We start from the raw sequence: 23,962 nt of genomic DNA, 5'->3' as shown, positions 1-23,962 counted from the left end.
TGGAGTTCTGAACAGATTTAGGATGTTTTGAGTCTCACTTTTTGTCTCTAACTCAATGTTATTCCTCTGTCCTACATTGATCAGTACAATTACATGAACATTTACTATTATGCAAATTAGGTGATGATGTCATTTAGGAACTTCTAGTGACTGTAGAACAGAAAAGAGATACTTTCACTACTGAGGAGTTGGAAACACTGCTAACAGTCAAATGATTGACAAGTCCAGTTTTATTCCAGTCCAATTCAATTCAATTCAGTTTTCTTTGTTCAGCCCTATATCACAACAGTGTTGCCACACAGGGCTTTACAGAATTAGTTGGATATGAAAACAAACAACAGTGAAACAAACAGTAGATGAAGGAAATGCATTAATGTCCTGGTCATCCCCCGTCCTTAGACCCTCCTTCTCAGCAAAGAAAAACTCCAAAACCCAGTGGGAAAAGAGAAACCTGAGGGAAGAACCACAGTGAAGGACAGATCCACTCCCATGGACAGACAGGCTGTAGATGCACCAGGACTGATGGACGTCCATTTACAGATGTAGTTCCAGTCTGTAAACATGCAGTAGGGTGGAGGCACATGAGGGGGTCCATCTCAGATCTCATCATCCTTGGGCTGCAGGTGGCTACAACTGAAACAGTAGTCCCTCCCCCAGAGGGGAGTGGGGAAAAGGGACACTGGCTGAAAAGTGGTCACATGCGATGTTCTTGGACTCCATATGAGTTTTTCAGAGTTTCTTTACCGAGGCAGGTTCCAGGCTTTGGTGGGTGTGGCGTCCCTCTGATTGCTAATGCTGTTCAGTCTTCCACTGGATGTGCGCAGAGAGGTGAAAGCCTTACTCAACCAGCTGTTCTTTGATTCCTGCAGATTGTTGGTCAGGGTTCCTTTCTGGTGTTCCAGCTCCTGTTCATGAAGAACACAGAGGTGTGAGTGTCACTTAAGGACTACTTTATTTTCATTGACACAGCCTAGTCTTGTTTAGTCTGTAGTTTAGATGTTGATACGCATGTTTTGTGGCGTCAGTTCAGTAAGCTTATATCATGTCATAACATTGATTTCCATCTCTTTTTTTTTTTTGAAGAACCTGGATTTGACCAACTGAACCAAACCCAGATCATAAATCAGCTTAAAGAATTATATAAAACTAGCGCGCTGACATGTGGGGAACCACAGGCTCTAGATGTGGTAGTTTTTTATGCTGGGGAGAGCAGACTTTTGGGAAAAGATCTTCCACCTCCTGGACTTCATCATTATCAATACTGAAGGTGGGATGCAAGGGGGGGGGGGGGGGGGGGGGGGGGGGTTTAAAATCCATATCCCGACCCCTCAGGGTCGGGATATGGATTGTGTGTTCATGCATGGTTTGTTGTGTATTCATGCATGCTGTACAGAATTTGTCCAGCAGTCACCGCCAAACTGTAATGTTACCCCATTGTTCTAAGTGTAGGCAACATGATTCTGGCCATAGCAACATGATTTTAAGACTACTGTATTAAAACTTACTAATATCTCCCAAAAAAATTGGTCTGATCAACTTGCTGTTTTTCCTGGTTTCTTCCGTGAACAAAAATACATAAGTATGACAAACTGCAGCAGTCAGCTCTGTACGGGTTTAGTTTGATGTCTGCGAGACACACACACACACACACACACACACACACACACACACACACACAAACACACACACACAGAGTCCACTTCCCTTTTACAATATCAGATACATTTTGGATAAAACAGTCTAATCCAGACCTGCGTGAAGTTGGCCCCCCCACCCAGCAAAAATCTCTGGATAAATATTCTCATTCGTTTGTGCTTCGTTAGTGCTGGTTTGTGCCGTTAAAATTTTCGTTTGTGCTATTATAGTTATTGAGTTATTAACAATTCTTTGAAAGGTCATTCAGAGGTCACCCAGCCCCCCACTTGCTCCAAAATTTAACCGAAATGGTGGCGTTTGTTTGTGCTTTGTTAGTGCTGGTTGGTGCCGTTAAAGTTGTCATTTGTGCTATTATGGTTTTATAGATATTACAAGATTTATTTTCAGCCGATGACGTCACACAGCCCCCCACTTCCTCTAAACTGAGTGGAGATGGTTGCGTTTGTTTGTGCTTCGTTAGTGCTAGTCAGTGCCTTTTTAAAGTTTTGTTTGAGCTGTTAGCATTAACCCCGTCCCCCTCCAAGTTAACTACAAAAATGGTTTGGTCCGTGTTTCCCGTTCATTAAAATGCATTAAAGACACATGAAGCACAAACAGATTCTAGAGGTTATGTTGTGGTCCACGCTTGTCTTTTGTCCTCCTGGTTCTGTCTGTTTGGGTGAGTTTTTCACTCAGCCTCCAGTCAACCAGTCAAGCTCTTGGGATGTCACCCTGAACAAGAACTCCAGGTAAATATTTTTACGTGTTTTGCTTGTTTTATGACTGTAGAAAACAACTGCAAGGATATGATCATCATCAGATCAGTTAGCGATATCAATATTGTTGTTTAATGTTCAGTTTTCCTTATACATTTGTGTTGCTGTGCTTTGACAAACTGCTAGGCTACACACGATATTTTTGGTAACAGCTGTTTTAGGTTATTGTGCTAAACAGTAATTATTTGAGTGATTAGTATTAATTGGTTTATAAGGCATTGTTTTTTTAGGTAGCTAGAGTAGACAGAATATCAAACCAAAGATGAGTATTTTAGGATGCACCTTTGAACAGTGAAGTTACCAACAAAGTGTAATAACTTACGTTTCATTTATTACTCATTTAAAATGTATTTATGTTACTTATGACTTTGTAGCTAAATTAATTAATTTCATTACTTTTAATTTAATAATTATTTTCCTTCCCTAAAAAATGATCTTGAACAGATTATTCCTTGGGGAACTAAACACGCTTTATTTTATTTTATTTGAACATTACATGACCTTAACTCAGTAGAAGAAAACCTAGAGTTGTAAACACTGCAGTGTTTCATCACCTGATGGGACACAGTATGTAATGTACTGTGAATAATACACATGGAAACAAAAAATCCAAATGAACGAACTCTCTTCTGACTTGTAAAGTAATACTTTCTGCGTTGTCCCTCATAAAAACAGCAAAGATCAGCTCATTGAATAAAATGTAGAATGTGATATAAGAAGAGTGTTTAACATTTTGTTCATCTTTGCAGTGAAACATTTAGCAGGGCCTTAATGTTTACAAGTGAAATAGTGATTGTATCTCATTAGCAGAAGCTTCTCAAACCTCTGAGCAGAAAGTATGTTTCTTCAAGGAGTGAGAACCAAACCTCCTTTAGTACTGGAAAAAAGTAATTTAATTACAGTAATATTACTAGCAGTGCACTACTGCCCAGCACTGCCTACAAACAACAAAACTGTAGATTGATATAATAAATCTACATGTGTATAGATATATGTATGTATATCTATAGATCGCTGGTCCTCAACCCTGGTCCTCGAGAGCCACTATCCTACTTGTTTTAGATGTCACCGTCTTCCAGCACACCTGACAGTCATTATTAGGCTTCTGCAGTGTGTGATGATATGCTCATCATTTGAATCAGGTGTGTTGGAAGAGGGATACATCTCAAACATGCAGGATAGTAGATCTCGAGGACCAGGGATACAGATATGCATTTGAAGTTGATGACTGCATGAATAAAAATCACTAAGGTTTGTAGTACTGACTTTATGTGCAAAATAAAACATAAAAATAGCTGTGTTTTAAACAGGAGGACACAAATTATGAACGTGAACTATGAACTGAAGTAAGGATTTTGTGAGGATATTTACAAGCATGAATTGTACCAAAAAGTAAGAAATGATAAAATAATACTGCAAATGAATTAAATGAAGCAATGAAGTGATCACTGTTTTGTGTATAGCACAACATGTGGGCATATTTTGGTGTTTTTTGATGCTTTTTTCTGATGCTGTTTTCACTCCACTTCCTAGGTCTTCATCCATCTCACAGATACATAATGTCTAAGAGCATCCTGGGTCAAGCCTCCCTGGAAAGCAACGACTTCCCTCAAAGTAAATGTGTTTCCTTAGAGCACCAGAGTAGAGGGAAATTCACTCAAAGGGAATTCTCTCTACAGCTCTAAATCATCATCAAAACATACTGTTGAGTCAGTTTTCTGTCATAAGGTTCGGATCTCCAAAGTCCATCAGCGTCTTTGCCTGTGATGCCTGCCATACATGGGGTTCCATCCTGCCTTCACATATTTCTCTGGCGATCTGCACAAGCATGTTTCCAGACATGAAACACTTTGAACAGCCAGTGTGCAGGGAGTCACCAGCATTGTTGATGCAACATTTGAACACCATTTGGCTGTTAATTGCTGGCTCTATCTCACATGTTATGTCAAGATGACCATGGCGCTCTTTACAGTAGCTCCTGACTTCAGTGTAATTGTAATTGATGGAAAGACCTTGGCTCTTTTATAAATAAATGTGCAATGACTTTTGACTGCTTTCCAAATCTGCTCATTTATGACATGAGTCCAGGTGCCAGGCTTCAAATGGTATATTCTTTTGTTTTTTTGGTTTTAGAAAATTTGTGGTACTCAGCCTTTTCTGGAATAAATTCTCTCCATTTGTCAAAAGGGTTACTTTAATACTGAGCAATATTTTGTGAGCAATTTTTGAGTCAATATTCTGCTAACTTAGTTTTAAAACATTTCATTTACATTGACCAGAAATCAGATTTTGCAGAGGGTTGTAAATCCTATGCTGAGAAGCTAAAACTTGTAAAAACATGCAATATTAGATGTGAATTTCCTGCAGCACAAACTTTTTTTCCACAGGTGTACTTCAGGTTCAAACCTGTCCACCTCCCACTAGTGGTAAAATTGTGAAGTCTCATGATGCTCTATTTACATAAATCAGGAACAAAACTACTGAACAAAACATTTACTTTGCATTGCTTTTTTTATTGAAATTTCAAACATTGTTGACAGGACAACTTTACCAGGTAAACAAGGAAGAGGCATCAAGAGGTTATGATCAGGTAAGACCATCGTGACAGCTGTGATGAACAGAGGAAGAACAATTTGGAATCCAGTGCAAATGTAGCTCCTGTAAAAATACATTAAAGACCATTGCGGGTGAATTTGTAGCGGGGGTGGGGTGGGGGTGGTGGTGTTGCTTAGCGTCATCGGCTGAAAATAAATGTAATATCTATAAAACCATAACAGCACAAACGAAACTTTAAACAGCACTAACTAGCACAAACAAAGCACAAACAAACGCAAACATTTCCACTCAATTTAGAGGAAGTGGGGGGCTTATGTAACATCACAGCTGAAAATAAATCTTGTAATCTGTATAAAACCATAATAGCCCAAACGAAAATTTTAACTGCACTAACTAGCACAAACGAAGCACAAACAAACACAACCATTTCCACTCAATTTAGAGGAAGTGGGGGGCTGTGTGACATCATCGGCTGAAAATAAATCTTGTAATATCTATAAAACCATAATAGCACAAACGACAATTTTAATTGCACAAACCAGCACTAACGAAGCACAAACAAATGCCACCATTTCGGTTAAATTTGGAGTAAGTGGGGGCTGGGTGACCTCTGAATGACCTATAAAAGAATTGTTAATGACTCAATAACTATAATAGCACAAACGAAAATTTTAACGGCACGAACCAGCACTAATGACGCACAAACAAACGCAACCATTTCCGCTCGATTTAGAGGAAGTGGGGGGCTGTGTGACGTCATCGGCTGAAAATAAATCTTGCAATATCCATAAAACCATAATAGCACAAACGAAAATTTTAACGGCACAAACCAGCACTAACAAAGCACAAATGAATGAGAATATTTATCCAGAGATTTTCGTTGGGTGGGGGGCCAACTACACGCAGGTCTAATCCAGAACTGTAATGTTAAAAGAAAGGAATCTAGTTATGTTGTTCTGTTCTGTTCTTTAATTAAACATCGAATTTATCCTTTTTTTTCATTCAGTTTTGTGTTGATATGTGAAAACATGGTGAGTTCATGTGTATGTTTGCATCTTTAAAATGATCTAAAATATTATTTTTATTTATTATTTAGATGATTTATGATGATTTTAGGTGTTTTTATTTAGTCTCTTTTCCTTTCCAAAGAATGAATGAATAGATAGATCAGTGGTTCTTAACCTTGTTGGAGGTACTGAACCCCACCAGTTTCATATGCGCATTCACCGAACCCTTCTTTATTGAAGAATAAAATATGATTTTTTTTTCAAATTCAAGACACAGGCATATGTTTTACTGGTGCACAAAATGAACCGTGCATTAACATCATTGTGTTCAAAGAACAAAACCAATACAGTGCATGAACTCACAACAAATTACATACCTTTTCACAAAGACATGACCTTTTTTAATACTACCACACTGAAATGGTTTTAATTTTTAACCTAATGTATTCCAATAATGAACTTATTGTATTTATGCTATTTATCATTTTCAACCCGGTTTTCATTTCATCTCGCTCCGAACTTTCCGAACCACACAATTTTGACATAAAAAAAAGATAATTGCATGTAGTGTATCAAAAAAAGTTCTCGTTATACTCCTTCAGTATTTTTGTGATTATTGTTTTATTATGGCACTAGCTTGGCTTTAGCATAATACGATTTCTCCATCTGCGACGGTGTGTCGGTCATCACATGATTGTAACTGACCAGTGCGGTGACCAAAAAATGTAAACAAACGCTATACATTGCTGCCTCCGTGGTTAACAGGAAGTAGCAAAAGTCATAACAACGATGTGGAAAATAGTCAAATAATTCATCGTCAGACGAGTGGAAGAGATTATAAACACTTCCAGATGTGTTGTAGTGCTATAAGCAACAACAATACACTACGTATATTGGATGTCAATCAAAGAAAGAGTCTCCGAAGCCGTTTGTTTACATACACGGACCTAGCCCGACACACACACCCGACTAATGAGTCGAGTGTGTGTCTTGACCTCCGCCGAACCCCTGAGACTGACTCACCGAACCCCTAGGGTTCGATCGAACCCAGGTTAAGAACCACTGAGATAGATAGATAGATAGAGATAGATAGATAGATAGATAGATAGATAGATAGATAGATAGATAGATAGATAGATAGATAGATAGATAGATAGATAGATAGATAAAATGGACTCTGACACTTCTTTGTAGGTCTTGTGGGTTCAGCTGGACTGGTTTAGATCTTTTGAAAACATTTCATCTCTCATCCAGAAGACTTCTTCAGTTCTGTCTCTTGGATGACAGATGAAACATTTTCAAAAGATTTAAAGCCCCACTCTAAAATAAAATGACATCATGTGGATGTCAAAGGGTTCGCTTGGATATTAGGTTCACAAAAGGGCATCGTCGGTAAAACTACCCCTGTCTAGTGTGTGATGATTGGATCTCACCTGGATCTTACACTTGGCCTCCACCACCTGGAGTTTGGTCTGGGCCAGCTCCTGTTCTAGATCCCTTATCTGGGCTCTCAGGGACTCCTTTTCCTGGTCCACTCTGGTTTTTGTCACCTTTCTGCGGTCTTTGTTGTCCTTATCCTGGTTTTGTTCTTCTGTAGTAAAACCTTCTGCTGATCCGTGCTCGTCCTGGTCTGATGGTGCTGCGCTCACGGACTCGATAACGTGTCGGCAGCGTCTGCAGGCCTTCACTGATTTCTGGCAGGTGGAAAGTCAGGGTGAGGAGGAAGACATTCAGCAATCAGAAAGCACCCACACCTGCTGCTGTCAGCGGTGAACCATCAACTACTCAAGTCAGTCCAGCATGAACCAGGGGTAAGAGATCCTGCTAATGTGAAAACCTACGATGTTGGGTTTCAAACCATGTGAAAACTGAGATGAAAATAGAAGAGAGTGGTGTTTTTTTTTTTTAATTTTCTCTCATTCTCTTCAACTGCATGCCAGTGCTATTTTTTGTAAGGCTGCTATACCAGGCCATGTTACATTTCTATATATCAATCTGTGTAACCATAGAAGATAACTATTCAAAAGGAAGTACCAGAACAGCTGTATTGTGCATTAGCAACCGATGTTTACACAGAACTGCAATTACACAGGAATGTCAATAGGGGCAGCTGAAGGTATTTTTAAAAAAGGTAATTAGCGAAACATTTGACTCCATTAGATACAGCATGTATGAAACATACCACATATGAACTCGGGATGCAAATTATTGATTAATCCATTAATCATTAGTTGGTTGACCTTATCGATCGATTAACGATTAATTGATAAGCGACGATTTTCCTGAGAACCTGAATTTCTTTCTCAATACTGTCTATAAGAATAAAAGCTAAATATTGTTTATGTAGTTCATGATAAAAACATGTCATTTTCCTTAACGATTGATTTATTGAGCCATTGGATACAGTCAGTGTTTCCTGTGGAATTCATCTGTTGGTGTGGCGGTGTGTAATGGGGGGGTACACGCATGTGCATTTCGCCGTTGGGGGGGGTGGGTGCTCGCACATGCGTTTCATCGGTGTGTGTGTGTGTGTGTGTGTGTGGTGGTGGTGGTGGTGGTGGTGGTGGGGGGTACTTGGCCGCACACGCACAGTTCGGCCAGGGGATGCGTGCATGTTGGTTGGTGCGTGCATCACTTTCCGTCCTACTTCTAATACTATGGGTGTACAAGGTGGTGCCTCCACAGAAGTGAAAGTGAAACTTTTCGGTCATTTATCTTTTCCCGACCTCCTGAAGCTTCGCAAATACTCGACATACCTGTGGACTAGACCAAGAAAACACTCCGATCCGATACCGACCCCACATTTGTGCACGTATTTAGGTGGGGCTGCACCGCTCCAACAAACAGACTGGCTGGTCTGTGCTTGGCTCCCCTATGTTCATAAAGACATTCTAACTCATCAACGCCATGATCCGGTTCGATGACCGGCTATCCCAGCCGCGGCGTTGCAGCACGGACAAACCGGCAGCCTTCAGACATTTGTGGATGGGCGGAAAAGAGCAATTAACCGACAATTAATAATTTAATCGAGCAAATTCTTATCGACAATTAATCATTAGTCAATTAATTGTTTACATCCCTAATATGAACTCATGGGGACTTTAAGCGCCCCAGGGGGTAATTAGTATAATATTTAAGTCAGTCTTATTCACGCTGTAAACTGCTTTATCTGGACAGACACCATTAGAAACTAATTTAAACATAAGGCAGGGAAAGGTCATTCTGACACCATTAAAAATAGCTGTTAAAATATGGTAAAAAAAGAAAAGGGCATGTTCTAAGGCCATATGCGCCCCATACACACACCAATAAAAGGTGATGTTGTGTTGGTATAAACTCAGTTGTTGTGCAGAACTGGTCAGGCTTTTTACTCTGTACTGAAGAATAAAACTCTCTGGACTCAACTCTGCTGGACTCCAATGGCTCATTTTACTCTGTATTTTTTTCAGAAGAAGATTTGAATACTTACAAAGTTTTAGAAAAATAGACTTGGGGCCAGATCTGCTAAAGGTTTGCATGTATTAAAACATGTGCAAACTCATTGCACATGCAAAAAATGTACAAACTGATTTTACTAACAGTGCACACTAAGGGTTGCGTCTTTCAAAGGTGCAATAAAGCGTGTCTGATCCAGTTAATACATTTGGCACAATGAATATGCAATATGGGGCGGAGAAAATGTAAATATATTAATTTAGCATGCACAAAGTGATTTATCAAACCTCAAAGCAACTTTACTGATAGAAACTGTGTCCATATTTAACACATCTCAGAAGGAGGTGAAAATGGTTTGGATGTGGAATTGTGCACACATGGAAGTGGTTAGGAAACACAGAAATGATGAAACGAGATGCAGAGAATGCATTTTTCACCCTCGTGAACATTTTTGGAATAATGGAAGAAAAAATAATAGAGACGTACACACCCCCACCCACCCACCCACACACACTTTATGGGACTTTTTTCCACTCCTGATGATTGTGATTAAAAATACGCACCAACATTCGGCTACAGTGGGACTAAATTATGTGCACCTTACAGTCATTCAATCCACCAACCTTCACAGCCTCCCCAGCTCTAAAATGAAAAAATAATTGAATGAATGAGACATGTAATACCTTCTATGACTAAACTCCTCCATCTTTACATTTCCTTGTGCCTGGATCATTCAGTCACTGTTCCCATTAATGCTGGCATATCCCAGAGCAGTTTTTACAGTGTATTGTCTCATGTAGCGCACACAAAACCCTCAATAGGGCGGTCTCCAAGACTTTGCACCTGTTGTAATTTGCACAATAAACTTTGTAGATCACCTGCAAACCACGGTTACACCCCACACGCAAAATTCTGGATTGCACAAGCAAATTAGTACACACAAATTGGAATCTTAGCCGATCCGGCCTTTAGAGTATAAAGAGTAAGGTGTTAAGGCTTAGGCGGGACCAGGCTTACAGTCTGATTTACTAAGATCGCAAATAACAGCATGTGACAAACAGCCGTTTGTCACTTAAGTATGAATACAGGTACCTTTTTTTACTTAAGCACTTTAACTTGCACATGTAGTTTACAGCACAGCACTTTAAACAAACATATTTGCGCAAACAGAATTGCACGTGATTGGTTTAAAAAGTAGTTTATTGATTTTATTGTCTTTCCTTTTCAGTTTTTACATCCAGTGGTACTTGTATTTTAATTGATTGATGATTGCTTGGCCCTGGAGAAAAGGGAGACACAAATTAGGTCACAAACAGAAGCAGTGCAACGTAAATGTGCAATATTTAAATTTAGCTTTGTTTAGTGTTTGTGTGAGTGGATTTTGAAGTGTTTAGTGAATGGTGTTTGGTGTGTTTGTACTTACCCTGTCCTTGTATCCAGGTCCGTCAGGGAAAAGAGTCCCTGCATGAACAGCAGCCGTTAAGAAGGTTCTGGCCTGGACCAAAGTGTGTAGGGGAGCCTGGAGATGTATTTTATTGGTTTATGGGTTTTATTTAACTTTGGTATTTAGATTTAGAGTTTTTAGATATATAGCTTGGGTTTTAGATAGGTTATGTTTGTAGGTTTTAGTTATGGAGGTTTTAGATTAGTTTTAGAAATGTATGTAGATTTGTAAGTCCCCTGTGGAGTTGTAGTGGTTTTATCCAGTCAGTTGAACAGTATAAAAGGCGCCCATTTTCATCAGTTGTGGTTCTGCTGCTGGAGAAGACACTGCTCCTCTAACCTCCATATGCACTTGCACTTTTTTTGGCATTTGCACTTTTTTAGCCTTTGCACTTTTCAGCACTTGCACTTTGTGTGAAATAGGTATTATTGAAAATATTAAAAAAATCGTGTACCACGCCATCTCCTGCCTCTGCCTCATCTCCTTCCTCATTTCACTGACCTCCAACCACTAAACGGCCAGCCTACACAGCACAAATTTTCTTGCTCGCATTAAAAATGTGTGCTATTGATTTGCATGTCACAGGTGATCAAGTAAGATTGTCTGTACAAATGACAACAGGTGCAGGGTCTTGGAGACCGCCCTATTTATTAGGGGTTTTGTGTGCTACTGGTTGTCATCATGGAGACAGTCTGCTGTATAAACTGCCCTGGGATACGCCAGCACTATTGGGAACAGTGACTGGAATGATCCAAAAGCACAAAAATGTACCGTTGGAGGAGTTTAGTCATAGAAGATATTAATGACTCCTCCTGTGACTGGACCCAGATCAGCCCCTAGTTCATCTAGAAGTTCTCCAATGGCACTGTGGGTAGGACATACGTCTCAAATATTTTTTCTTCCCTCATTCCATAAATGTCGATGTGAAGCTGTGCCAGTTCAAACCTCCCTTTCAGACGTGCTAAATATGGATGCAAAATCAGACACCGCAACCAGTTTCAGGTTTGGTCAATCACATTCCAAACACTAAATAAATATTTGCATCTACTCCTCCCAATAATTTTGTGCGTTCTGGCAGACACGCCCATATTACATATTCGTCAAGGCAAACACGCTAAATGGGTTGGACGAGTTATTTTGCCTGTTTGAGAGACACAACCCTTGGTGTGTCCTGTTTGTAGATAAACTCCAGTGTGTTTTTGCGTGTGGAGTCAAGTTTGAGCATGTTTGTTACGCGTGCAAACATTTAGTAAATCAGGCCTTTAGTCTCCAGCCAGCCCTAGACTGGCCCTAGACTGGATCTTCAAGTGCGGCCTGAAAATCCATATCAGATCCACAGAAACAGAACTCTTCTCACCTGGTGTGAATCTAGTTCCTCTCTGTGAGCAGCCCGTTGTTCCTCCAGACGCTTCGTCAGCTGAGAACAGATCTGAGCGAAGGAAGAGCAAACACCATCAAGTTCAAACATCCTTTAACCCACAACCAGGGTACTTTTTAATGCTCCTTCATGATGTCCTATTTCATTTTGTGAATCTGAACATGTCACTGGACCTGTTTGTATTCAGTGATGATGCCTGAAGACCTTTTCACATCCTGTTCAGCTTTGTCCATCTCTCTCCGAAATACTTCTTTTAACTGCGGGAAAGGAATGTGATTCAAGTGAATTTGTGATTGCATTCAAAGGCCAATGTGCAATGGTCTTATATTTGTAATACCACTGACAGCCACTAGGACTTACAATGAATTTCTCAGTCCGTCCGTTTTTTCCAGTCTGATCTGTTTTATTTGAGCCTCCTGTAACTAATGTGGTCCACCTTTAATTTGTTTCTGACAGTCAGCTTAACTGTAGTTGTGGTTAATAGGTTCCACTAACAAGACAGTAAAATGACTTTGTTACGCATAAAGTTCACAATTTACCTAGTCAGTAAGCTAACACCCCCTCTTAGCCCTTCCCCTCTGATTCATCAAGTATCAGGACACCCCTACCCCTTCAGGTTCTCGAATTGATTTCAATACATTTGTAGTATTTACATGCCATTCATATTTTTTATACATTTTGTATATCTTTCAAAAATGGAACAAATTTTGTTGAATCCCAGATGATAATGAAGACATAATTCTGGTTATTCTGCCTCTGGGGTGTGTTACAACATTGTATCGCATCATCTCGTTACGGTCATCTACCCAGTCAGATAATTCTGAATTAAAGGTGCCGTATGTAGGATTGTGGCCAAAACTGGTACTGCAATCACATTCCAAACACTGTAGAGCATGGTATCCTCTCCGCCTCCCCCCAGACTAGGGGTTGCCAGATCCAGCATGAGCATCTACTACTAGCGTTTCCACTAATCCTTGCCACCACGCCATAAATTTCATAGAAAAAAGTCATCACCACACCAATAAGTATAATATATAATAGAATAGGACAAACGTCCTGCCGCTCAAATGAAAGTTTATGAAGATTCAGGAGACAGGGGAAAGGGAAATTAGCCTTAAGTTTCACTTTTGCTTCCGCAAAGTACAAGCGGCATAGATCGCTAACCGTACCCCCCCCGCACATAGTATTATAAGAAACCGGCCGACCCATGACCCCCCCCCCCCCAAACGAGCCATGGACGTGCCCCCCACCCCCTTCCAGATTATACACCGCTACATGAAGAGGTCACTTCCACAGAAAACACTGAACTACAAGCAGCTACCATGGCAAGAGGCAAGCTACAGTGGTACCCGGTGTCTTCACCAGTCCTACACCGGTACCCGGTCTCTTCACCAGTCCTGGACCGGCAGTCTCTTCATCAGGGCCAGGAGAAGAGACTGCAGCCAGGCCCCTGGTGAAGACATCGACGAACTGGGACCGGGTGCAGAGGCCGCAGCCCCAGCTCTCAGTGGTCAGACTAAGGCATCGGTCTTCAAATCCTTCTCTGCTTTCATCCATCTCCATGTTTCAAAATCATCTCCTATACATATCCTTGTTTTGTTTCTCACTTTGCCACGACGTATTTGGGAATAATAAGAGGCCTTTAAGGTTCATTAACGTCAGACATTTATGATCAGAAATGTTCCAGCTGCAGCTCAGTGGAACTGCCAACTTGGATGCTGAAAGGCTTCTGACTCTGTGATTGGCAGACAGGTGATGGGCGGAGCCTCAGACCAAAACACACAATAACAACATAAACATCATTTTGGGGCTGACACTGAGCTTTTCAAATGCAAAGGTTCTGGCTGGACTACTACTGTCAGTGACATCAGTATTTGAAATTAACAGGATTCCTTAATGTCTGGTGACAGTCAGGATGATTTTATTATTACTTAGAACAGAATTCCTACATACTGCACCTTTAAGTTTTCGCAGAAGCTGCTGTTACATTCGAGAGTAGCATGAAGTGCATCTTGGGATATTTCCGGCCAAGTCTACACGAGTCACCAACCAGTGCATCCTTGGTTTACGCTAGCAGACCAGAACAACATCCAGGTATTCCATGTGTCCTTGGTTTGTGTGAACTTTCAGCTGGAACAGAACTTGGGCCGCAACTGATAAAGTTTCATGAGATTCCGAGAACAGAAGAACAGACAAGAACGGATATTGAGAAACAGCTTTAGTCGTCTTTTTTTAGGCAGAGGTAACGTTTTTGTTAAATTTGAAGAGTCCGTTTTTTCTGTGAACTGGAGCAGAGATGTGTGCTGCGGCTGCCGGTGGGTTTTCACCGTAACTTTCCTCATGTGTGTTCTGGGGAGTGGAGGTCTGGAGCTGCTGAGAGCGACAGCAACATCAGGGAGTGACTACCCATCAGAAAGTGTTCAGTCTGAGTGTGTGTTCAACTAAGGGTTCATTTATGCTCTGTGTTAAAGATGCAGACGAATATGGACGGAGCGTTCTGTCCGTCCTCTGCCTACATTCCGTACGTAATTCTGTCCATTTTCCAGGAGCTTGCGGATGCGAATCCAGATGGAGAATAGGGAGCAGTACCACCTGGAAGCACAGGGGGCAGTGTTGAGATTTGAAGAGAATAATTTCACGAGGTAGTGGAACTTTTCAAAGAGTTAGTGAAAAACTACCGACATATTTATGACAACTACCCTTCTGAATATTAGTAAAACCTCCTCCTCTGTCATCGCCATGTTTGTTTTTATTGAATTTCTTCTTCTTCTTAAAAACTTTTACTCTTCTTTGTGGTATTTGTCCAGTATGGTAATTACAAGCGGCGCCCTCTGGTGGATTGATTGAGAAACGCTCATTCCAACCGAGGTTATTATCGTTAACAAAAACTAACAAAATGACGAAAACTAGAATTGAAAAAAAGAACATTTTCATTAACTGAAATAAATTAAAACTATAATTAAAAAGAAAAAATGATAACTAACTGAATCTGTATTGTGTGCTTACAAAACTAACTAAAATGTATAAAAATTATGGATAAAATTCCCTTAGTTTTCTTCGTTGTCAATATTGGATTGATATGAAATCGATTTATTTTGCTCCAGCAATTTGTAGCTAGCGGCACCATACGGCACTTCACGGTCCATCACTTGTGGTTTAGAGTCGTCTTCTGGTCCCCACTCTACCTGGAAACATGGAGATTAAAATTGGGAGAAAGCAGCAGAGTCCTGTCTGGGATTTATTTGAGTACGACGGAGAAGAAGAGAAAAGACCAAACTAAAATCAATACTAAAACTAAACTAAAACTCAGCAGAAAATAACTAAAACTAATAAAAACCAGCAAACCTGCTCTAAAAACGAATTAAAACTAATTGAATTAGAGAAAAAAAAGTCAAAACTAAATAAAACTAAACTATAATGAAAAATCCAAAACTATTATAACCTTGATTCCAACGCACTGGACATGGAAGTATGAAGGCACTGATGCATGACAATGTTAGAAATGGATGAACCTATTTATGTACGTAAAGGGAACATAAATGAGCCTGAGCACATAAACTCATAAATGTGTCTGAAACTGGGCAGGTATACTGAACACATACACAGACACACACACACACACACACACACACACACATCTATATATCAGTAGATATTGGTTGATTAGCACGAGAAGGGTATGAGTATTTATTAGAGCTGCAGCTATCGATAATTTTTGTAATCGATCAATCTTTTGACTATTTCCTGATTTGATTAAATGATTATTTGAATAGGCAAAAAATAATAATAATAATGATAACAAACTACTTGTCTTTTATTCCAGAACCAACTGAAACAACAACCACAAATAATATCAAAGTAAAATGATACAGAAACAAGTGTTCAGAGAACGCAAACCTCTGCCAAGCACCCCAAACAGTGTGCATGTGTGGACTGACTATTTCTTTTTATATTAAACAGTTTCAAGGTTGTTCCATATAGCAGAAAAAGTTGAAGCTTGGTAGCAGTCATGTGTTTGTCAAATTATATTAAATTCCAATCAATATTTGTTGAGTTATAATGAAAAATGTGTGGTAAATGGGATTTTCAATGTTAAATTGAAATATCCACACAGTCCACATTCCTCTGTAGATGTGGACAATTTTGTGCCAGATACAAGATATTGTTATAAGCTACGGGTGGATCAAAATGGAGGCTAATCGGAGTCATTTTGAATTTTTTATGAATTTTTGAAAATTGCTCAATGATGAGGGATAGGAAAATTTGAGATTTTGTGACCTTGCTGTGACCTTGAACTTTGGCCTACTTGGCCCAAAATTTAATAGGTTTGTCCCGGGGCCTAGGCCTATCTGTGGGTAAAATTTAGTAAAGATGGTTGGAATATTTTTCCCGTTAGGTTGCTAACAAACAAACAAACCAACAAACAAACAAACACACAAACAAACACACAAAGCAAAGTGATCACAATACCTTCTGGCTGAAGTAAAAAGATACCTATAGAAGTAACAGCAATAACAACAGTATAAAAGTCTATATATAAATATCTATATACTGGTCCAGTCCAGTCCAGTTCCATCTCTAACCTCTAATCTGTCAGCTCAGTCTGAAACATATTTGGATCCAACTGAACATGGAACGAACATACAACTGGAACAAACATTTAGAATGTTTGTGTTAAAGAGTCAAAGTTTAAAGGTGTAACATATAGACACAACAGTGGAACCAATGTTTAATGGCAGCGAAAATAAGGAAATGAAGCTTTGATTCAGGAAAATTGTAATTGAATATTTTTTTTAATCAATTCAAGTTGATTAATTGATTAAAGCTATACCTACTGATGTGGCATTTCTCACAGCACTTAGTAAAAGTTTGAATATGACCAACCTGCCTCCCTCCAAAGCCCCGCCCCCTTCCCTCTGCCTGAGCTCTGAGGCTCCTCCTCCTCTCTCCTGCTCTCACCTGATGCGCGCGGAGGAAGCAGAGGCAGAGGTCCGGTCTGCTTCGGTGTGTCCGTGGACCCCTCCCTCAGTAATCAGATACATCATCCACCTGCCACGGGTCCGCGGCCCCTGTTCCATCAGTAAACCCTGTATTTAAGGGTGTGGTCTGTGCGGTACTGGGTCAATGTCTTCACTGCACCACGGAGATGAGATGTCCAGGCGACGGGCGTGCGCACTGTGAACGCGTGGTCTCCACGAATTTTCCGTGGACATTTGAGGTTTCATAGTCCGTACATTTATCATCCTACATAATCCTACACTGTGTGACACCATGTACATGTACCTGTATGAGTCCCACAGTCATAAAAGCTGAGCTTTGTGCAGACCTGTTTAGTCCAGTACATCCGACTTCTAGACTTTTATCTCCATCCTTCATTCATCGGACTCCTGTTTGTTCCCCTTAGTTGTTGTTGATGTTAATAAATCCGTTTTTTCCCTTCCACGTGTGCATTTGAGTTCTGTCCATTCACATCCTTAGACAGTAGACTGTGGTCAGTGACAGGAGGAGCAGCGCAAGTGAAGCGTCAGATTTAGAGGGACACATATCGGATGCGGAAACGGCGATAACGGATCGGATGCTGGATGGCCGTAATGGATGACTGACAGGAGGCTCAGCCAAGTTCGGCCAATTATTTCATTTGGACCGAATAAAATGATTGGTCAGACTTTTATCAGAAATATATGACAATTACACATTTTTGAGTTTCAATACCTGGTGGGTTTCTTTTACATTTTAGTTTGACACATGCTTATTAGGAGCATTTTAAGATGACAAAAGAAAAGTGTAAAAATGCCACATCATACGTTATCACTTTAATTGTTTCAGCTCTAATACAGCCTATGTTCTACGCGGTCCAAACTCAGCAGATTCTAATTCACTGATTAAACTAAAGGACCACAATTATGACTAATATGAATAGTTCTGTGGTAATATATCTTCACAGGTAAATATGATGCAGTCTTTAGTTGTTTTTTCCATCCTTCCCCCAGTGTGTGAAGTTCCTTACCATGGCAGCTTCCTCCTCCTTCCCTCTCATCTCATCTTCTGTGGCCTGGAGTCGACGTCTGGTTTGTAAAAGGTCTCTGCTCAGTTCATCCGCTCTGTCCTCTGCCTGCAAGAAAAAAAAACAGCTGTTCTACCCTTTTTATGTGCAGTAACATTAAAAGGAATAACACCATTAGGGTATGTACAGCACATTTTAAAACGCTAACAATCTATATTACAAAAGGGAAGTGGACTCTGTGTGTGTGTGTGTGTGTGTGTCTTGGGTATCACACTAAATCCGTACACAGCTGACTGCCGTAGTTTGTCATACTTATGTATTTCTGGTCAAGGAAGAAACTGGTCTAAACAGTAAGTTGATTGGACCAATTGGTCAAATTGGACAAATTTTGGGAGATATTAGTAATTTTGAAATACAGTAGTCTTACAATTACGTTGCTAAGGTCAGAATCACATGAACGCTTTGGCAGTGACTGCTGGACAAATGCGGTACAGCATGTGTGCAGCATTGCTTAATATTTTTGCTAGTTTTCATTCAATTTCTTTGTCATTTTGTTGTATAGTTTCTTCATTTTGATCAGCTTTCACAACATATAATCGGAGTTAACCTAAGTTCAGTCTTTTTTTCGTTCTTTTTTCTTATTTAATTGGTGACATGTCCTGTAGTTCCACATAAACATACTCTTTCTCCCACATTTGGTTTGGTGGGACCTGGTCTCAGTTGCAGTAAGACTTAATTTCCTGAATTTAAAGCTTCTTTTTAATGACTTTGGGGAAACCATTTTGGATTTGACATTTCAGAGTGTCCCCGACATCAGCTGGCTGTACCGTGTCCAGGGCGTTCCTCAGGGCGATCTTGCCGGTGATCAGTCTGTAGGCCAGGTTATCGTTCTCCTGCTCCAGACAAAGGCTGACCTGCTGAAGGCGACGGTTCTCCTTCTGTAAGACAAACAACCACCTTCAGATCGAGCAGAAAACAAACCCAACGTTCACAAATGAGATGGTGCGTCAAACTTCCACCAGACAAGACAGATGAGCATGGAGGGGAAGTTTGTTTGAGATTCCTGACCAGGTATTTGTCCAACTGGTCCTCTTCTTCGTCGTCCATTATCTGGAGGCAGCTCTTCCTCAGTTTGGCTTTCTTTGTGGGGACCTGAGGGAAAAGAGTCCAGGTGGATTTAACCCTTAAAGACCCAAACAGCGACTGACAACCCAAACCATCACTGATCTAAAATGTTGAATAACCTCTGAAACACTAAACCTATCAACATGTTGAAACACTGATAGGATGACAAACGTCCAAGTTGTTGTAATTTTTTTCTTCATAGTCATAAATAAGAAAAGAGATAAAGAAAATGTAAATAAAAAGCCATGCAGAAATAAATAGGCAACGCAGAAATAAATAGAGGAAGAAAATACAAAAGGGGAATACTGAAGAGGTAAATATGACTATGAATAAAAAAAAATGACAATGAATGAATAAGATGTCAGATGAAAATAAAATATAGAAATAAACAAGAAAAGACATGAAGAAAATCCAAACCAAAAGCAACGCAGAAATAAATACAGGGATAAAAATTAAATAAGGAAAAATCTAAATAAGGACAAAATAGATAGATAAATGGTACGGAAATGAACTTATCAAGCCATTTTTATATTTCTGTATATATTTTTTAATATGGCAGGTTCAGTCCTTCATATTTAAAGAATTAAAATCCTGACAATAATTGAATGTTTGGTAGTTCTGAGCAGGGTTGAAGTTGTTTAAGAGATTTATGAATAAAAAAAAGAGGTATGATGATTCTATAGAAGGCTTTTTTTATGCTATCGTACAGTGGATGGAAAATGTCACCAGGGTTCAAGGGTTAAACCACAGGTGTCAAACATGCGGCCTGGGGGCCAGATCCGGCCTGCCAAACGGTCCAGTCCGGCCCCTGGGATGAATTTGTGAAATGCAAAAATTACAATGAAAGATATGAATCAATTTAGTTCAGGTGCCACAAACAGACCAATTTAATCTGAAGTGGGTTGGATCAGTCAAATACTGTCATAATAACCTATAATTACTCACAAATGCAAATTTTTTCCTTTGTAAATGTAAACATTTTCATGTCATTTTACTGTATTTACACTAAAACAAACATTTCACAAAAACGCAAAAAAAACCCTGAACAAATATGAACATTTTGAAATGTCTGAAGTTTAATTTGTACCAATATTCTTTCTGTGATTAAATGTTTTGTGTATTTGTTGATCCATTGTATGTTGTAATTTAATGTGTAAATGATAAACTGAGGCATAATATTGTTAAAATTGCGCTTAGTTTTCTTAACAAATTTCAGTTTGTTCATGTTATTCACATTGTTTTAAAGGATGGCTGGTAGATGTTGGAAATGTAACAATATGAAAATTTCATATCATGGTTATTATGACCAAAATTATCACAGTTATCTTTATTATCGCGGTATTATTGAAATTGTGCTCAAAATGTTCAAAAGTACTTATACACACACTGAAATAATTTAACGAAGTTGTATTTAAAAAAAAAAAAAAAAATTGGCACAATGTACTCTCTTGGCAGAAACATTCAAATATTAACCCTTAGTGGTCTGAGCTTATTTTGGCCGTTTTTCAGTACTTTTGATTTTGCCTGTATATACTATATAAACAAATGTTCACTATACACGTTTGGTATCTTTTTTCAGCACAGCTTTATTTATATCATCTGGCTATTATTTTTTCACTTTAACCTACTATAAAAACATAAAAGACCAGAAAACACACAAAAAAAAAAAAAAAAATCCAATTTGAAAAATGTATGTACTTTATTGCATGAATAACACACAGATGCTTAAAGCTTTTCAAAGACTTTAAAAGTGAATATTGGTTCCAAATATTAGGCATATAAAATCAAAATTTTAATAAATTAAAACTATACTCAAATATTTGACATAAAACCAGATCTTTACATAGGTGTTTTTTTTTTCCCCTAAAAGTGTGGTAATCAAACACGGTTATCATGATAATTTGAATTTAAACGGTAATACTAACCATCTGCAATTTTACAGCGGTTTAGCATTATACCAGTAATCGTTACATCCCTAGTACACTGTTAAAAAAAAAAAAAACAAAAGCGCAAAAAAACTGTATTATTCCGGCATTGTTTTGGGGTGCCAAAACAATACTGTCAAATAGCGAAAAATAACCATTTCATAAAAATATGCTAATTTTCCATAATCAAAATACAGTTTTTTGCCCTATCTGTCACGATGGGGGGAAAAGAGAGGACTCAAATGCTCGGTACTGAAGGGAAAAAAAACACAAGTTTATTAAACAAAAATAAAAATTAAACAACGGAAAGCACAGAACCAAGAACAGAGTCCATAAAGGAAGACAAAAAAACACACAAAACCTGAGTCAGAGTCTGTAGATGAAAATGGATAATGTCCGGGTTATGAAAAAGAGTGAAGAGGAAAAATGGACCAGCGCTGCATGGCTGCAAACCAAAGCCTTAAATAGGCTAAAGGTAATTGGCTGCAGCCACGCAGCGCCAGCAGGTGAGTCTGATGACGATTATTAAGAGATGGAGGAACTGAGGGTCACACAGGCACAGACCATGACCAAGAGGGAGGAGCAAAGAGTCACACAGTCACAGATCCAAAACCAAGAGGGAGGAGCTGAGAGTCACACAGGCACAGATCCTGACACTAACTTTACATTTGACTTTTTAATGTTTAATAAAGAATATTTACATGTATTAAAACAATCAAATTACCTATAAATATATAGAAATAATTTTCAATGAGACTAAGTTGTACAATCCACTGATAAAAACTGTATTTTGACAGTTTATCAGTTTATTATACATGTTATACATTCACAAAAACACATTTATTCAACATTTTTGTTGTAAAACCTCCCGTAGCTGCACAAGATATTTGTCAATTAACAAACAAGTCTTGTTAAACTTACAGAACAAATACTTCTTTTAAGGTTAATTGTCAGTAATTTTAACTGGTTTTTATATATGTATATTTTTTACAGTATTGAACTTTAAATTAACAGTTTAATCTCATAAATAGAAAAGAAATATTTGTGAAATTACGATACATTTGCAAATGTATTTTAACTGTATTTTTCTGTGAAAAAAGAAAAAATTTCTTTGAAAAAATGGAAATTTTATGGTTATTCGCAGTTACAGTTCTTTCGTGTTATTTTACATTTGACAAGTAAAATCACAGTCTGTTTTTGTCATTTCATTGATATTTTCCTGTATCTTAAAAATACAGGAAAAATCTATAACATAAACAGTAAAATTCTGTTAAATTACAGATTTTTTTACAGTGCAGATATAAACGTTTTTATCGCTTTTTTTTTTTTTTTGCTCTAAAACATACAGAAAAGTTTGGAGTTGACATTATTTATATATTATTATGTTATTATTTCACTGGTCTAGCCAACTGCTGATTAAATTTGGCTTAATGTGGCCCCTGAACTAAAAGAACTTTGACTCCCCTGGGTTAAACTCAGACTGAATGTAGATATTTTAGACATAGATTCCCATTACGTACCAAAGGTGAATAGTTTGTTCTTACCGTGAATTTGGGCCCAGTTTCAGCCACCAGACAGGCCAGGATCTCCTCCTCACTCATCTGGTCCACAGCCCGGGCATCACAGGCCATGACGGACACCTCCTCCATCATGGTGCTCTGACTACACACACACACACACACACACACACAAACACACACACAAACACACACACACACACACACACACACACACACAGTGCAGATGTTCCGTTTCTTCAGATTTTCTAAAGCCAACTCCAAACCATAGCACGTGAAAGTAAACAGGATAAAGTCCAAGACGCAAGGAAAAAGTCTACTTCAGGTTCAAAGGTAACCAACAGAAATCCTCATGAGGCTCGTACCTGCTGGACTGGAGTCAGAGCAGAACACACACACAAACACACGCAGACACACACTGCGTCAGGTTGAAGAGTGTGTGTTACAGGTTCAACAGGGTTTTTGTATAAGAGCTGAGACAGTGTGTGAAAGAACGCAAGACACACCCACGACAGGGCTCACCTTTCATATTCACGCACACACACACACACACACACACACACACACACACACACACACACACACACACACACACACACACACACACACAACAGGTATCATGTCTTTACAACCAAACACATGAACTACAAACCTGTACTTGGATGTCCTGTGTTTCTAGTATTCTTCATAAGACTTAATACATATACATCACAAATACATCATTAATACTTTGTTACTGTACTTCTCTGATCACTTTTATCTTACACTCACATGTATACGTTAACACAAATATCTGTACTTCCAGCCCAATACTTCAGTTTAACACATAAAGACCCAAACGTCCACCTTTAACCCTTCAAGACACAAACGTCCACCTCTAACCCTTAAAGACCTAAACGTCCACCTTTAACCCATCAAGACCCAAACATCCACCATTAACCCTTAAAGACCCAAACATCCACCTTTAACCCATAAAGACCCAAAGTCCACCTTTAACCCATAAAGACCCAAAGTCCACCTTTAACCCATTTAACCCTTAAAGACCCAAATGTCAACCTTTAACCCTTAAGGACCCAGACGTCCACCTTTAAACCTTAAAGACCTAAACGTCCACCTCTAACCCTCAAAGACCCAAACGTCCACCTTTAACCCATTTAACC

At 39.0% G+C, this 23,962-nt stretch overlaps 1 protein-coding gene across 1 annotated transcript; it reads right to left on the bottom strand.

Annotated features, from left to right (window-relative positions):
• Positions 1-490: 490 nt before the first annotated feature.
• LOC115413275 (rab GTPase-activating protein 1-like) lies at positions 491-23,244 on the bottom strand. The gene is made up of 9 exons (XM_030126017.1): positions 23,168-23,244; positions 22,830-22,947; positions 19,304-19,387; positions 19,063-19,173; positions 18,239-18,343; positions 12,405-12,488; positions 12,211-12,282; positions 7,408-7,668; positions 491-905 (listed from the first exon to the last, which is right to left on the bottom strand). Exons 2-9 carry the CDS (start codon positions 22,935-22,937, stop codon positions 741-743), a joined length of 990 nt encoding a protein of 329 aa, XP_029981877.1. The 5' UTR covers positions 22,938-22,947; positions 23,168-23,244; the 3' UTR covers positions 491-740.
• Between the last annotated feature and the right edge of the window lie 718 nt (positions 23,245-23,962).

Source organism: Sphaeramia orbicularis, chromosome 22, assembly GCF_902148855.1.
Source record: "Sphaeramia orbicularis chromosome 22, fSphaOr1.1, whole genome shotgun sequence".
NCBI lineage: Eukaryota > Metazoa > Chordata > Actinopteri > Kurtiformes > Apogonidae > Sphaeramia > Sphaeramia orbicularis.
This window is presented reverse-complemented; position numbering and strand designations above follow the sequence as displayed.